General features: G+C 36.9%; 1 protein-coding gene across 1 annotated transcript in view; it reads left to right on the top strand.

The window, feature by feature from the left end:
- LOC126471055 (uncharacterized) overlaps positions 1–18942 on the top strand; it is a 633812-nt gene that overhangs the window by 527764 nt on the left and 87106 nt on the right. The window contains exon 13 of the mRNA XM_050099122.1: positions 10232–10414. Within this exon, the coding sequence (XP_049955079.1) occupies positions 10232–10414 (183 nt within the window). The remainder of the gene's footprint in view (positions 1–10231; positions 10415–18942) is intronic.

The following is an 18942-nucleotide window of genomic DNA, read 5'->3' as shown; positions in this document are numbered from 1 at the left end:
GTGTATCCTGACCCAACCATTATCATAATGTCACAGAAAGAGTGATGTGTAAGACAAGGCAGTTGATTTTCATTGCTCCATAGTCTCATCACAACATTCCAACAGCACCTGCATTTGTAGCTTGTAATGTTGTTAGCTGAACAGCGAAGAACATAAAGGCTACCTGCTGCGAAGCCCTATTTTCAACAATGAACAATTAACAATGAACTGAGATTTTTGAAGGAATTATGTCTTCTCCAACACTGTACTCCACAGAGAACTACCCCACTCATAATAATATATTCTTATCAGAGAAGCAGCCAATGTCTATGTTCCTGAACTTGGCACAATTACCCAACACTTAATCATTTACCATAGTGCACACAGTCAATTTACTACATTTTACAGATACTAATGCTAGCATCAAGTGAATAGCAAACAAATATCATCAGTTTTGTGATTCCTAGGCAGGGGTTTATGAGTGTGAGTCTTTTTTCAGAGTCAGATAAATTAAAAGCTTTCCCAGTTTTCACAACACAAATTATGTATTTTTACATAAAGTACTGCTCATGTAACTTTGATATTGGAACGTGTGTCCTCCACATAACCTAGCCATGGCCGTTGCAATAGTAGAAGGGTTATCTTTGTGTTTTGGCTGGTCATTGTATGCTACAATAACAGAAGATGCATACTAGTAGCAATATGTAGATTGAAACTTCCTGGCAGATTAAAACTGTGTGCTGGACCGCGACTCGAACTCGGGGCCCCAAGTTCGAGTCTTGGTCTGACACACAGTTTTAATCTGCCAGGAAGTTTCATATCAGCACACACTCTGCTGCAGAGTGAAAATCTCATTTTGGAATATGTAGATTATTTAGTTTTCGTGAAGACCATTCAGTGAGTGATGAAATAACACTAGATTTTACACAGTGTCATATTTCAAATATTTTCTCTGCTTTTGTATTTGCCTACAGCACAAATTAAATATTTTCATGTAATTGGTGATGCCTGCAAAGATGTAGAGTAAGCTGTTGTTTACCTTTTGCATTTGTTATGATGAAAAGACAGTCCCAGTGTTCCTAAAATATTTATGTGTCATATTAAGTAACTGATGTTAGTATAATAACATAAATGAAATTACATGAATAAATACAAATGACAAGTGTAACACTCACCATAAGCAAAGAGGAGAAACATCCATAATTTTTTAATTATGAGCTATCAGAACTAAAGGCTCCTTTGTTTCAATACAGACAAAAAGAAAAATTTTGCCACAACTGCTTCTACATTTCCTCTTACACCAGTACCAAATGTGCCATGCTCAATTCCATATACTGATTTATATTTTAGTTTCTAGGATGAAAATAAGTCTTACTATTGATTACTTCTACTGACATTATTCTGGTCTTTGCTTCTGGAGAGTGAACATTTTATCTTCATTTGTGCTTCTCTTATGTTATGTGCTTCCTGAAATTAGAAAGTCAGTCTTTTTGTGAGTACTTAAATCAATGTGTAAATCCTCAGGTATAATTGTGCAGTATTATTCCTTTCGTCATTCACTGTTAATTTTTGTTACTTTCATTACTTAATTACCTCGTCAACAAGTTTTCTATTAAGTCTGCGGCGTACAATTTCATTAAAAATTACAGAACATTATTTACATTTGACAAAAGATTGTCATCATTTTGTTGTACAAATGTTATTGAACCATGGAAGATATTGTAAAATTCTTCAAATTTTAACCAGTTGCAGATTGTATTTTGTGTCAGACTTTAGAACTGACAAAACATACAATGAAAATAGTATTTATGCCATAAATTCTATGAAAGTTTTTTGTTACTCAGTAGACTCTTCATTTGTGGTGTTACACAGTAGATGCTGTCCACAGGCCATTTGAATAGAGAATTAAATGCTTTCATTCAGCAAGAGCACATTTGGTTTTGAATGAGGAAACTGTCAACAGAAAGTATAACATTTTATATTGTCTTAAGATTGAAAGTATGGGGTTGTACACTTTGATAACAGGGGTGTACACTTTGATAACTAGATCTTTTAATTCATAACTGACTACTTTCTGCAACAACAGTTGATTGAATATTGATTTAAGAGAAGTGTATTTCACAGTTACCAAGCTCACCTGAATCTCATATATTGCTTCATGCAGAATCAATTTAAAGTAATAACATCCTGCATATTTGAGAACAATTGGAAGTTTTTATTAAGAAATTTATTACTGTTAAGAGCACAAATAATTTTTTGAGATCACCAGGAATTGTTTGTACCCTTGATAGTAAAGGATTTTAATCAACATTGAAGTGATCATGGTGTTCTCTAGGACATAATAATTTATTAATTTAAGGCATGTCTGAAGAGACAGTGATCTCTCTTGGTACAATGAATGAAAACCATTGTCTAGATAATATACTTTTCTTTTATTAATGATCACTGGTTTTGAGCTTTCTAGCAGATCATCTTTAGATATAGTGCTGCAAGGTGCAGTTTGTTAGTAGTGATAAGAATTTAATATAAAACTAAACTTTTATGTTACATTCTTACCACTCCTGACAAAGAACACCTTGCAGTTCTCGATCTGAAAATGATCTACTGGTCAGGTCAAAACTGGTCATCATTAATAAAGGAAATAGTGATGTAGATGGTTTCTTCATTCATAAGAACTTCTTGCAGAAATGACAGACATTTGTTGTGATTTCTTTCACTTAATATTGTTGTTTTGCTTGTATATTAGGTTCCCTTTCTCTTGTTCAGTGCTTCCACAATTTATATCTCTCTCCAAATGTGCGAAAATATATTTGAGTATTAAGAGGGTACCATATCCTAATATTTCAAAACAAGAAACCTACACAATGTTTTCTGATATGCCATTTATTGTGGACCACAAAAAATGCAATAGTTTTTCAACATTCCAGTAGGTCTGAAAAGGACAAATGACAACAATAATCTCTTGTCATTTTCTTGAAGTTGCTATTACATAATAGTAACTTTTAGGGAACCCTAAATGTTTAAATAACCTATACGGAATAAATTTAGAGATGTCTAGCACTTACAAAAGGTCACAGGCACTGGTAGACAAAATGGTGCACACAAGACAGACAAAATACATTTTATTTGGCACAAATAACAGTACTATTCTGTTAATAATAGAAGACCTCATTGAGTTTTGTTTGCTTTACAGTGAAATTTTTATTACTAGATACCACAATCATTAATGCAGGTGAGATTGAAGAAATTCAAAATGGAAACAATGTATTGAAAACTCATATGCAATATGTTGCCATATTGTAGATGATGCCAGTAGAGTGTAAGATAGTTACAGTAACTAACCATCTATGGCCCACTCAATTGTTAAGGTTTGTCTTGCCTTTCCAGTCCTGCTGTTGGTGTCTTTTTGTTAAATTATTTTGTATTAGTATTTGCTATATATTTTATAGTACTTTAGTTATATTTCAGATGGGTAAATACAGCTAAAACTGTCATATTTGTAAACTCATTACATTAGCATTTTAAATGCCAAACACTATTTAAGGAAAAGACAAACAGGGTCTTGTTCAAGTCCATTATGTGCATGTGGCTACATCCTGAGCTCTCAGTCAGTATTGACTTGTTTTTACACAACTTTCCTGGCTGATAATTGGTCATCTTCAAGTACTGTTATAACCATGCACTTTCCCCCACAGATGGTACCACTCAGCAGTCATGTGCAATGAAACAAACAAACAAAAAATCCCTGGGACAGTACATAAGAGATATAAATATGCACACTGCTTTCACCAGCCCTCTTCTGAGCCTGATTTGTCAATAATATTGCCTCACCTTATTAGCTGCAGCTTCTAAACTACTTTACTTCTTTCTAGCACCTGAATGAGAAGTCTCCAGTTCTGAGGACTGAAGATTCTATATTTACTTTCATTTATAGCTGAAGGCCTACTGCATACTTCATTTCAGCTAAGTGGAACTTCTCCCAGTAGGCCTGTTTATTCATCTCAGATGATTTTATTTTTGTACCACCTCCCTTTTACCACCTCTGACTACGACAGTTTCTATATTTCAGCCACTCCTGCTTTGGGTTTAATGGTTATGTTCCACTGATCAAAATATGATACTATTTCTTTCCATTTATCTTGCTCTTTCTGTGCAGTAGGTCATAGCTTTTCATAAGTGTAATTTGAGAGTTGACACAAACAGTAGTAAGACCCTTAACACTTTTATTTATCGAGTGTTATTTTGAATAGTATGTACTTGGACAACTTTTCAAGCTAGTGAATCATCAATTATCCACTTAGCCTTCCAATTACAATGTTTCTCTACAGCCGACCAGTATGTTCCTTGCTCAAAAGTAATTTTTTCTCCAAGAGCAGACCTCAAAGTATTTCCTACTATGTAAATTTTTTCTGGCAGAAGAATAGAAACTAATACCTCCATCATCAGGTGGATTTATGCGAATTAATACAACATGTTTGTATGACACTGGGATAGTCTATGGGACTATCTCCAGTGGTCACGGGCTCCTTTCTTGTTGTGTAACATCCCAAATAATGTTACATATACTTTGTAAACACTGAAATAGGCAAATATGGCATTTAAACTCTAGTACTTGGAAACAACATTTTTGATATACACTCTAAGATCAACAAAATATGCACCACAAAATAATTATCTGAATTGGATGGAAATCGATAGATGTGATGTATGTGTACAGGCTAACAAATGATTACAGTTTCAAAAAAATTTAATGATTTATTCAAGAGAAAGAGCTTCACCAATTGAGCAAATCAATCATGCATTGGTCCACCTCTGGCCCTTATGCAAGAATTGATTCAAATGTTATTGGATGTCCTCCTGAGGGATAGTATGCCAAATTCTGTCCAACTGCTGATTGGCAAGTTGGATCATCAAAATCCTGAGATGGTTGGAGGGCCCTGCCCATAATGCTCCAAAAATTCTCACTTTGTGAGAGATCTGGTGATCTTGCTGTCCAAGACAGGGTTTTGGGAGCACAAATACAAGAAGTAGAAACTCTTGCTGTGTGTGGGTGAGCATTATCTTGCTGAAATAAGAGTCTGGCATGGCTTGCCATGAAGGACAACAAAATGGAGCATAGAATATCATTGACATACCACTGTGCTGTAAGGGCACCATGGATGACAACCAAAGTGATCTAGCTATGAAAAGATGCGGCACCCCAAACCATCACTTCGGGTTGTCAGGCCATATGGTGACAACAGTCAGCTTGTTATCTCACCATTGTCTGGGACATATCCAGACACATCTTTGGCCTGGGATCTCATTGACTGGAGTAGAATTGTCTTCAGTGATGAGTCCCACTTCAAACTGAGCCCTGATGACCAGCAAAGACGTATCTGGAGACACCCCAGACAGCGGTGGGATACCAAGCTGACTATTGCCCACCATACAGTCCAACATCCAACAGTGATGGTCAAGGTGCCATTTCTTTTTATAGCAGGACACCTTTTGTTGTCATCCACAGTGCCTTACAAAACAGAGGTAGGTGGATGATATTCTATGCTCCTTTTGTTGCCCTTCATAGCAAGCCATCCTGGGCTTACATTTCAGGAAGATAATACCCACACATACATGGCGAGAGTTTTTACTGCTTGTCTTTGTGCTTTCCAAACCCTACCTTCACCAGCGAGATCATTGGATCTCTCCCCAACTGAGGATGTCTGGGGCATTATGGCCAGGGCACTCCAACCAGCTCATGATTTTGATGATCTAACACACCAGCTGCACAGTATTTGGCATAATATCCCTCAAGAGGACATCCAAGAACTCTGTCAATCTGTGCCAAGCTGAACAACTACTTGCATAGGAGCCAGAAGTAGACCAATGTGTTTTTGACTTGCTCAGTTTGTGAAGCTCTTTTTGTTGAATAAATCATTCAATTTTTCTGAAATTGTAATTGTATGTTTGTCTGTAAATGTACATCTACAACTTTCCATCCCATTTGGATAACTCCTTCATATTGTGTTATTTTTTGTCTTAGAGTGCATCTTGCTACCACATGGCAGGAAATGAAAATACAGGCAAATGTAGATAAAATTTCTAATTTTGTACTCAGTGGTTACAATTAATTTGGTGTGCCAGGTGCTGCGTTGCACACTGTATACATTGCAGGCTGCTGAAACACTGTAGGTACGTTCGTTAATTGGTGTGCCTGGGGAGTATGCTGAAAAAAATAATAGTTCCACTTCCTGCCATCAGGTGAAAATGACACTCTGTAAGCAGTCAGAAGGTGACATGTTTCCTTTTTTGATGTCAGTATACTGTTCGTCTCTTGGTGTCCTGTGTTGATTTCTTTTGTGAAGTGACTGTAGGTGTAAAGTGTTAAGAACATTGAATTTTTCATACAAAACACTATAGCTATTGAGAAGAAAAGCTGTGCACTGCTGTTAAAGTTGTTTTACCAGAATGCCAGCATTAGCAGCACTGCACTATGGGAATTTCATTGACAGAAACATATGCAAAGAGGTCCCATGTCAATAAATGGGCTAAAGTATATGATCAAGAAATTGGAAGAAATGGGTGAATTAAGTGGTGCAGCATGGAGAGGGAGGTGGCCCATTTCCATGACAATTGTTGATGAAGTCACTATATCTATAGCTGACCAAGCAGCGCATGCCTCAGATTGTGCAGCCAGTGCTTAAGCTGCATCACAGGAATTGTCTCTCCGCTGGTCAATGGTTCAAAAGATTTTGTGGCACATTTTACACTGATGTACCTGCAAGATTCGGAATGTGCAGCAAATGAAGCCCCAAGAAAGGCTACAACACCGTGACTTTGCCCTACATTTTTTTTATGTTTGAGTGTGTGTGTGTGTGTGTGTGTGTGTGTGTGTGTGTGTGTGTGTGTACGCACGCGCATGCATGGAAATGGCTACAACACCGTGACCTTGCCCTACATTTTTTTATGTTTGAGTGTGTGTGTGTGTGTGTGTGTGTGTGTGTGTGTGTGTGTGTGTGTGTGTACGCGTGTGCGCACGCGCATGCATGGAAATGGATGACATGTGGCTGGGGACTATTCTTTGGATGGATGTGGTACATTTTACTCTGCATGGTGCCATAAATATACACAACTCTTACATATGGGGTTCTACTGCACCACATGTTGGTGCAGGAACATTCACTGCACTCAGTATTTGTGATTATATGGTATGGTTTCACAAGCTCCTTCATACTTCATCCATTTTTCTTCAAGCAGATGACATGACACCTCACAGGCCCATTAGGTGTACAGTGAAATCTACATATTTTAAGGAGCTGCATGTACAACACATGAGTCCAGCTTTCCAAGAACACAACTGTGCCCACACCACTACTTTGATGCAAGATGAGGCGACACCACATGTCACTTGCCAGGTAAAAGATTTGCTTCAAGAAACCTTCTTTAAAGACTGCATCATCTCTAAGCAATTTCAAGGTGTGTGGTCTTCCATATCTCCCTGACATAAATTCTTGTGACTTCTGATTGTGGGGATATCTGAAGTATCATGTCTATCAGGAGTGTATCCAGACTCTTCCTGATCTTAATGATAGCATACACTGATACATTGCTCTGATTACCCCGGATAAGCTGTGAGCAACTGTCAAACATGCCATGTTATGGATGTGGTATGTTGCTGAGTAAGGAGACCATATTGAACACATGTTCTAATTTGTGCCTGTATCCTAATTAACATGCCAGGTCCACTGTTATCATGTGCGTGATCATTCCTATCATTTTCCTGCACCTACCTCACATTCTGACTGTGTATCATGCCTTTTGTTGCACCTGGTGGCAGAAAGCCAGACTATTATTTTTTCAGCACACTCCATGAGTGCACTGATTAACGAACATACCTATGATATGTCAGTGCCCTGCAATAGCACTGGGAACACCATAAGTTTAATTATAACTACCCAGCAGATATAAGGGACACAAGGACATATAAGAAGCCACTAGATTTCAGACCATTTATTTCCTTAATCTGGGGAGAAACTGCTGGAGAAAATGAGACTGATCATGAACAAATTAGGAAAGTCCCCTGATCAAAAAGACTCGACAGAATGGAACAAGAGGGGAATCAATTTCCTTCCCATCTTGTAACATTTTGTGTGGTTAGTGTATTTTGCCCAGTTCTTTCCTTTGTTTTAACAGCTGAAGGCATGTCTCACTCTAAAAACCTAACACATATGTGTCTTACTATCTGATTTTGTGTCTGCTAACACACTCTGTAGGAAAATGGAGTTTTGGTATATTTCAATCAAAAATCATATAAGTACAAAATATGTACAGATTTTACACATCTCATTTATATAAACAGCTAAATAGTATGTTTCAGGGATGATTTGCAATGAACATTTATGTGTGCGTGTAAATAATCATCAGTGAAATAATTTGTTTCACATATGAAAAAAGTTTTAGTTTTATGAAAAATTATTTTGTGTGTTTATCTAAATTTAATATGATTAATAAATTTATTTGCTATAAAGAATGTGGCTCTTATAGCCCATATACAATGGTAAATGTTCCTCTTCTGTGTCTGACCATTATCTCCATGTGTAATTGTGAGTGCTCTGCTGTCATATCCAGTATTTTGCAACAGTCATGCTGCAAATGACTGAAGCACTAAGGTCAAAAACTGATATTTAAAATAGAAGAGCTATTTGGACTATGCAGGTAATGAGCTTGAATTGAATATGTAGATCAGAGTGTATTATCTGTGATGTATGTAGTAATACCTCATAATATTCCTTCTATATTTCAGATATTGCTAAATGGATCACTGTAGTTTTCCATTGGAAACTAATACAGCATGAGTAACTTGATATTGTAGCTTTTTTTAAACTGAACTTGATTTTTCCTACATGGTGGTTTGAAACTGCTAATTTTGGAATATCCTCTCAGCCCAGAAATTCTGTAAAGTGTTTGATTTGAAGTCACATGCATACTCTTGTTTACCTTTTATATTGTTAGTAAGTCAGAGTTTTTTCTCCAGTTTGTTTGCGCTTCATTTAAGTTATTACCAATAATTTCTTTTACCTGCCCAGATTAAAAAAAAAAAAAAAATCATAAATTTTCTCATAAGCCTCAAAATGCAGAACTGCTAATCAGAAAATTCAACTCTTATCAAATGAAAATTTTCTTGAAGTTACAACTTTTTATTTCCCATAATACACAACAACTGTTGTTCTAAAATCAGGCACATTAATAACCCACCGGTTCTCATTAAAACTAAAAAAATAACATTTCATAAAGTACAATGGAATATTATTGCTAGTTTAAACACAGCATTACCATAAAAGGCCTTTTGATACGTGTAGTGCAGCTACATGAAAATAATATTAACCACTAATTTAAAAGCAGGAAAGATGGTAAATTGCTCAGACTGGTCACAATGGTTGAAATAGAATTTGCTGTAGTTATTAATCTTATCATGTGTTTGTCTCAAAAAATTAATGCCTGTCACATTTAGGTATAGAACAGTATGTGTTTCCTGTTGGCTGTGTAGTAGCACAGATGTGTTCTGGTATATCCCTCGTAACCATAATTCAGTATGTTATGTTCAGTTATAGACTTAGAGTGGGAATGATCTTTTGCCAGATGAGTATTATGATCCTAATATTGTTGTGCAGTAGGTAGCACCATTTTCTTTTAAATTGGAATGTTTCCTTATAATTCACCTATTTTAGAAGTATAGTTCCTTTTGTGATGTGATGCTGCCCATTTCTGTCATCATTTGGAGATGAGAATTGTTTTAGTGATCTCTTCACTGGGCACACGAAATATTTCTTTATATTTAGTTATTCACTTAATTAGCTGTTCAGTCAGATTTAGTCTGACACATTATCACTGTTCTAGCTGGACAATGAAACAGTGGACAACCTAATGGTTGTTCATTGATGTTTGTATGTTTCTATCACATATGTTACCTCACCTGGATATGACATTTATTTTTTTTATGTTTAGGTTAAGAGCTTATTTGTGCTCTGATACACAAGTTGCTTATTACTGTAAGTTTCTCTGCTAATGCCAATTTCCTTTCAAAATTAATGTCAATTGTTTAATAAAAAAGAGTTTAGAAACTTAGTTTAATAGTTGCAATTTGTATGTCTGGTCATGTATGTTGTATGTGCTAGTGTTCAAACACATTAATTCACATTTTTCAAGTAGCTGGAGCCAGATTTTAGATTGTGAAGGCTAATATTTTTTACAACTGCTTCTCACCTTTTTCTAGCCTCCTTAACCACAACAGGTCCTTCCCGTCCTAAAAGTAGCTCTGCTCCCTTAAAACCCGAAGAAGGCAAATCCCATCACACCGTTAAAGCCAAACAAATGCCGACAAAATCGGTGGTGAGTGGGGTGCAAGGAGCTAAAGTCAGAGGCGACAGGACCAAAGTTGCTGACACAAAAGAATCCAGTAAGTAAACTGATATAGTTGGGCCGGGTGTTGTAAAGATGGATGGATGTTGATGTCTGCTTAGCAGTGCTGTAGATGAAGCCTGTTATTAAACTACAGATGGTATTGGAAGTGATGTATGCAAACCCTTTAAAACATGTTTTTGGTGCAGGGTATATTCATACAGTCATGCAATATACACTCTGAGACTTAATCATTTGATATCTGAAAGCATATTTTTTTCTAGGTAGCTATATGGTCATAATTTTTAGTACTGAATACATTTATAAGCTAATAGAAGAGAATTATACATTTATACTCAACTGAAATTTTTACATAAGATTATTTTATGGTTTTGTTTCTTTCAGAGGTCTGATGATTTTGTCTGTAAGTGTATGACAGTATTGAATTTAGCTGTTGAAACTGTCATCATTCATCTGTAAATCATTTTTAAGCATGTGAATTAATAGGTTGGATACAGATTTGATTAATAGTTTCGTAAAATTGGATTGTAATTATTACTATTGAATTTGAAAATAGAAGTAGGTAGTTGAAGTATCTTGGAATCCCCACTCAGTATCTCTTGGTTCATTGAGAAACTCGTATCATGTTCTATGCTTTTTGAGACATCTATCTATATACATTGTGTCTTTGGTAGTATCCTTCAGGCTTGCCTCTATAGTTTCCCCTAAAATTGCACATCATATTATTCATTATTAATTAACAAATGTTTACATACTTCTGCATCACCGAGTTGTTTACATAATCACATCATGTTACAATAGAGAAGCTATCAAAGAGTTCCCTATTGAACTTAGTGATCTGTTACTCCTGTAACTACATTTCGATGATATGGTATATACTCTTGGTCTCTAGTGAGCATTGAATTTAATGTAAAAACTGATGATTATAATGAATTAGAGCAGGTTTATTCTTTCCTGAATGCTAATCAGGTACAATAGTATAAAAACACGTAGGTTTCTATCACCGACACAGAAAAGTACTGTAGTTTCATAAATAGGAGAGAGAGTTATTATTTTGTTCACCTTATTTATTTGTATTTGTAATAACTGTGTATTGGAATGGTACGTCTTATTTGCGTCATCAAATTTCACTAAGATCTTTAACACATCACTGAAATCAAACAATTGCAAACATATGGGGATTCACTTTCTTCATGTTCCCTCTACATAATGCTCATGTATCAGCTGTTATTGTTTAAAAGAGAGCCAGCTAACAAGTTTGTTTGAAAATAGTTACATGTTAGTTGGGGTTATGATACTAACCCCACTAGTCTTTATATGATATGGGTTCCACTAGTCTTATTTGTGGAAATAATTTTCCAGTGTGTGATGAAAAAATTGCAGTACATGAGATGGCAAAATTTACCCATTATGTTTCCATTTATGGTATCATTTTGTTTGACAAATGGTTGTAAGTAATATGTTTTTTATATGCTAAGAAGTGGAGGTAAAATGCCAAATTAGTTGTCTGGAGAATATTTCATTCAGACTGTTAAATTAGTTTTTGTCTGTCATACATTTCATCATAGAATGTCTAGCACATGTAATTCTATATAATCATTATATTTTATGTTACTATAATACACATTTTGTGATAACAAACTGTGTAAACTTCAGCTTGCAGAAAGTGTAAACAGACAGACCACACAGATGGGAGCTGTTGCAGCAACAGAACAATCAGTTCATCTAGTTGAAAATAACTAACCCAAACCATCAAAGCACTATCTCTAAATAATGAAACCACACACATTTCATTCCAGCCCCAGTTACCATGCGTAATATTTCAGTGACACAAACTTCAGTTTGCTATGAGAATGTCTGTGTACAAGCAAACGGGTTTTTCAAATTCTAAGTAATGTCAAAAGAACAGTTTTAAAATGAGAACAGCTTTCTTTCTTTCCTGTTCCAGTAACTTCTTAACCACATATATGTTGGTGTTAGGATATACTATAATATACATACTACAGTAACATTCCTGATACTGGATCAGTTGCAGTATTTTTATTGAAATGGAGAACATTGAATTCCTCATTCTTTCTTTATCATTTCAATGCAATAGTGAGCACTCATTACAACACTTAATTTGTTAACATAATTGTAAAAAACCTAAGAGAAAAATCTCATAGGAGAAAAAATGAAGCTTCCACTTACTTTACAGAGAAGTGAGGAACAATGGAAATAATACACTGAACAGAACCAAAAGTGATCCAGCTTTTGAACTGTATTGTAATCTTTTTTCTTATAGGTGAGGGGGTGTTATGGAAGTTACACAACCTTCTCGCAGCTACAGAATGACTATTGTAACTTAAAGGGGTAGTCAGTGGTGGATGTGGTTGATGGGACAACTTGAATGCTTGGTAGGTGTGGGAGTGGAGGGAGCATAATGGACTGTAGCTGCAAAAGCTGTAGTAATTCAAAGCTCTTTACAGCTTTAATAAATTCAAAACATGGAAACATCCAGACTAGAGAAAGGATGAAGTGGCAGCTAGACCATGTTTGTACAGACAAAAATTTGGATAGCAAAACAATTCCTCAAACATAGAATCATGGCCATCATTCACCCACTACATAAGAAGGGGGATAAGAACAATCTGGACTACTACACAGGAATCTATACATTTGAGTGGTATCTGTTCTGTTGGACATGTCTGACACAACAGACACAACTTGAAATGATGAGGCTGGTTCACATATTTATATGAAGTAGAGAATGGGGAAGGGAAGGGAAGGGGTGTGTGGGGAATTCATGACTCTCAACCACATAGGGCCTTGTGGTAATGCAGTGGTGAAAGTTGGAAATTTGTGCCGGACTAGGACTCAAACCTAGATTTACCACATCTCATGAGTGGGTGCCTTAACAGCTTTGGCCATCCAGACGTGGTTCATGACCAACCCATATTTCCAACTGATCATACACTACAATGCAGCACCCTTTGTCCATTTACCCCCTGCTTGCAAATAATTCATTCCTGTAGGAGTATGCACAATATTACTGCATCTGCACTGAAACAGATGTCAAGGAGCTGTTGTGCTCTTACAGAAATATATATATTTGACTGGTTTCTGTTCTGTCAGACATATTCAACCAACTACTGATTCCTGCAGGAGTTCAGATGATATTTGTGCATCCACACTGAAATGTTAAAAAATGTATGTATGAGAGTGGTGTCTGTTCTTTTGGATAGAATTTATCAGAATCTTGGTCACAGCAGATCATCTTGGGACAGAAGGAGTTGAACAATGTAGCTCAGAAACTCATCTTTGAGCTTTCAAATCCTTGCCATATAGGTGTGAAGAAGAGTTGGCTGTTCATAGTGACCCTGTCAAGGAACCATAATTCTGTTTGCTGGCCTGTTTTAAATCTTCTGCTCTTGTCCAGAAATTATTCTCTCATGTGTAGAATTATAGAGACAAGACTATATGAAGAAGACAAATGTAACTTCAATTACATACAGACATACTGTTACTGAGATGATTTTCTCACTGACTTGGCCAATGAATATCAGTTTGTGCCCCTTTCTGAATTTTCATTTTTGTGTATTCTGTTATCAGCATGTGTATCTGCTGCAGTCATTTACTCTCTTTCTACTGTTTTGCATTATAAGCTTCTAAATTTAACACACCTCCCCAACTTTTGTTTTTATTTCTGACTAAAATCAATATTTTCTCTCTTATGTCACCTCATGGACCCAGTGATGCGAAATATTTTTTCTACAGTTCCTTTTCTCTCCATCATTTTGAACTGCTTTTATCTCTTCTATTTTTCATACTAGCTGTTGCACTTTTCCTGGCATTTGTTTGATGAAGGTTTTATTTTCAGGGCCTTTTTCTTCTATTTCAACAATTTTTGCTTCTATCTGCACTGATGCTTTGTGCCTTTCCATTCCTCATGTATTGTTTTTCATTTCTGAAATAGTTGTTCTCAATTCTGTCTGTAACACATTTTTATTTCTTTATTCTCAGATTTTTAAATGTTGGTCACTTTTTCATTTAATCAGAGTGCCACTTTTCATTTACTTTCTCACTTGCTCCTCCATGTTTCTTTCCCACCAGTATGGAATATTGTGTGAAAAAAGATACCCGCATTCATGAATAACCCGACTGAGATCTTCTTTCACGAATCCTGATTTACAATTTCTGTAGACTTCTAAATGTGTTCTGAGTTAATTATAGGATGATTGTTTCACTGAGGCCCTTGTTTACTCCTGTCCCACCATTTAGTAACTAAGGTAGCATGAAGGTAACTGATTACAGTCATTAGCTAATCCTACTATAGCAGACTATCTTGGAAAATGTGTCTGACTGCACAATCCTTTAGAGAAATATTTGTTTTAACTACTATTACAGGAAACAGGACTGTACATAAGCTAAACACTGAAGCTATAATGACTGTGTAAATGTTCTACTGTGCATCCATCTTGAATTGTATTTATCCATGAGTTTTATGGATAATTTCTATGTAACTCCACAATAGTCATGATTATTCTTATTTAGTTTTGCCCTTATTATTAGTTTTTTCTCTTGAGATATTGCAGCAGAGAGCAGTTTTTTCATCAGAAGTGCTGGCAAAAGATTGTTATGTTCACACACAGGCTTTCCAATATATGTATCCTGTCATTAGTTGAGTGAAAACATGTGTTGTATCAGTGTAGAAAATTCCTTAATTTTACAAGACTTCAAGAGCCAGTAATTAATCAAAGCTGAGTGTGTGATGCCACACTATCACCTAAAATTACATTTTGGAAACAGATATGACATTCACATGTTATAATCGGTGTTCAGTTACAATTGGTGCCTGTAAACTATTCTTGTAGTACAGATGTGTACTAGGCCCAATTGCTCAGGTGAAATAGATAAAAACCCTATAAATTATTTAGTTATTTATTTTTAATATGAGGGTTACTGTTTTGACTTGAGTTAACTTACACTGGTGTCCAAAATTAAAGCAACAAAAGGTAATTTTGCAATGATGCTTTTATTTTGTCTCAAAACAGTATAAACAGGTGATAGTAAAGTAGAAACAATGTAAATAATACAGAACATAAACAACAGCAACATGCGTAAAGGTAGACAAAAATGTTCTTCATTTTTCAGACTTAATAGATTTCCACACACATTATCTTGGCGAGTGGTTGCTGGATACCAGCATAATGCAAGCCATCTCCCTAGTGCATCCCAGACATGCTCTATGGGGTTCAAACCAGGAGAGTGAGCAGACCACGCTATGCATGTAATATCTTCTGTTTCCAAGAAAACATCAACCACCTGTGCACTATGAGGTTGAGCATTATCATCCATCAGTATGAAGTCTGGGCTCACAGAAACTCTCAACAACCACAAATGAGGTCCCAAGATCATGTCACAATACCTGACAGCAGTTAACCCTTGCCAATGCACCCATACAGTTTCATGAAGTGGAGTTCGAGTGGTAAACATAATCCCTGCCTACACCATTAGCCATCCTCAATATCTGTCTCTTTCCACAATATTTGGGTCCCAAAATCATGTTCCATATTCCCTCCTGATGCGAATCCATTGAGAATCGCTCTCCAGATTAAATCAGGACTCCTCTGTAAAAACAACATTGGCCCACTGTTGGACCATCCAGGTGGCATGTTGATGACTCCACTCTCGATGTTCATTCTGCAAAGATGCGTCAGAGCAAGTCTCCAATAATGATGGCTGCTCTGCCGAAGTCTTCTGCACACTGTTTGCCTTGATATAACATGTTCAGTGGATACTGCGAGCTCACGTGCCAGTTGCTGTGCAGTACTAAGGCGGTAGTGTCATCCCTTTACAGTCAAATAATGGTCCTCTCATCTGAAACCACAAATGGTTGGCCCTGCCTTGGTCTTTGGGATAGAGTTTCTGTCTGTACAAACTGTCACCACATCCAAGAAACACCTGAACAATTCACATTAAGCCATCGGGCCAAATCAGTTTGTGATTGTCCTGCTTACTTTCCTTCTATGGGCTTCCATGGCAGAGAGTCTGGTAGGCATCTTCTCTGTGCCTAACTACACCATCTGTGACTGTGTACACAGCGACTGTGGATGTGGGGCTACCTCGGAAACACTACCTCCTTTCATAGATGCTTTGACATCATTATTGGTGTGGTTGTCCATTGACAGAAATGCCATCTTCAGTGCAGAACATGATCGTACAGACATCTGATTGACAGTTTGTATGATTCTATTGTGAATTAGATACAGGATGGGGAATTAGCACTTTGTTGCTTTAACTTTGTACACCAGTGTTCATATTGTAGAATGATAGTCAGTATGGAGCACCATCCCGGCCATTGGTGGTGGTGGGCTTAAGATACAGGGTGACAATTATTGAACTATATGAAAAAAAAGAATTAGTTACAAACTATGGCATGCAGATACTTTATTCAACATGTAAATGTCACTACAGCTATTTGTATTTAGGTTATGACATGTTCAATATGCCTTTCTTAATTGGCAATCATGTGACGCAGATGAATAAAAAAATTCTTCATGACCCACTGAAGTGTTGGAACATTTGGTGCTATCAATGACCTCCTGAATGGCTGTTTTCAGCTGAGAAATGGTTTTGGGGTTATTGCTGTACACCTTTTCTTTAATATAGCCCCACAAAAAGCAGTCGCATGTGTTCAGATCTGGGGAATATGGTGGCCAATTGAGGCCTATACTATTGGCCTCTGTGCACCCCAGAGTCAGAATATGGTCCCCAAAGTGCTCCTCAAGGACATCAAACACTCTTCTGCTTCATTGTGGTTGAGCTGCAACTTGCATGAACCACACTTTGTTGAAATCAGGGTCACTTTCAGTAATGGGGATGAAATCATCTTCCAAAACTTTCGCATACCATTTGGTAGTCACCGTGCCATCAAGAAATGTTGCACTGATTATTCTGTGACTGGATATTGTACACCACACAGTCACCCGTTGAGGGTGAAGAGACTTCTTGATTGTGAAATGCAGATTCTCAGTCCCCCAAATGTGCTGTACTGGGACATTTCCATGTGCAAATGACCAACAACAAGAAGATGAGTGCGCATCTGCATCCTAATTTCCATCATGCCCTGTGGTCAGCTGTGCAGCTTGAACATCCTGACGCAAACTGTTCAGAAGTTATGATGATTTCATTTCATATGGTTCAATAATTGTCACGCTGTATTATGTCCATTTCAAAACAGAATCACAAATATGCTGAGCTGAGCTGCACAGCATAGTATTGTTTCACAGGTGGCAAATATAGAATAATATGGACTACCCATAACATATTATTTGGAACCACATGTGCACTGATGGTTCACATATAGTGTCCATACTTATCTATGCATGGAATATACAACTTCTGGAAATACAAAAACAAAAATAAGTGGCTGTGGACAGCAAGTTTACTACAAATGTGTTCTTGGGCTCTGCACTATGATGAATATGTCAAACCTGTGAATCCTCATGGAAAATGGAATGCAAAACTGTTTTGAAGGAATAATTTTGGATTTGTATGGACTCAACTAAGTCTTACTTTGAGTTTAAGCATCTTTAACTGAACACTTAGTGAATTAGAGGCAGCTACTTAATATCATGTAACACCCTTTTGCAAGAATGACTCCACAAAATACTGAAAGCATTGAGGAGTCGTCCTAATCCGTGGCAGTTCAACCTCCACCCACAACTCATGGAGAATGGTCTGTGTCCAGGGCACATGTATCTCATTCAACTGCCAGAGTTAAGTAGAACTGAGATCTGGTAATGTGGAGGAAACACAGTCATACCATGTTAATGAAGTATGGTTCCTTATACCATTCTTACAAGCTTCAAGAATGTTCAGAAGAAGTGTTGGTTTACTGATGATATAAGTCATGTGCAGTATACTGTAGACGAATGAACAGATGCACAGAATTAGATAGTAGAGTTCATTATTATTCACTAGTGACCAGGGATCCCTTTTCATCACTTATAAACAACCTTCACCTGAGAATACCTTCAAAACTGGCCTGAAAGGAGGCCCTTGGCAATCTTAATGTGTTTTAACATAATCATAAGTATCCATCAGTGTATACCAATGTTTGCCACAGCTCATCAGTCAACATGATCTTATACCAAATCTGAATAGCTAATAGCTGTGTCTCTACCGCTATGCTAATATATATTCTCTTTGGTGTTCAGTGAGCAGAAATACATGTGTGAGCCAGTGACATTGTACCCTACAATGAAGAGATGGTTCTGGATAGTGTAGCTGGTCATAGCTTGTTGGTTGTTGTCATCCAGTCCTGAATTTATGAAAGATTCGCTGCACCATTACAGTCCAATACAGTTGGCAGCACCCTTGTCATTAACACACTGTTCCCCACTGCAGTTGACTCTGCTGGTGGAGTTGAGGTACTCTCATTGCAACCATAACAAGGTAGCATGTGACAAGCCCAGTGACTGTGTAACCATGGAGAGTTCCCCTGCATCAGGCACTCACAATGTGTGTCCAACTAAATATGCTGAGACAGCATGTCTTTCTCATCCTATGCTGTCATATCAA

This window comes from Schistocerca serialis, chromosome 3 (assembly GCF_023864345.2).
Source record: "Schistocerca serialis cubense isolate TAMUIC-IGC-003099 chromosome 3, iqSchSeri2.2, whole genome shotgun sequence".
NCBI lineage: Eukaryota > Metazoa > Arthropoda > Insecta > Orthoptera > Acrididae > Schistocerca > Schistocerca serialis.
Note: the sequence above shows the minus strand (reverse complement) of the source record. Positions and strands in the feature narration are given on the sequence as shown.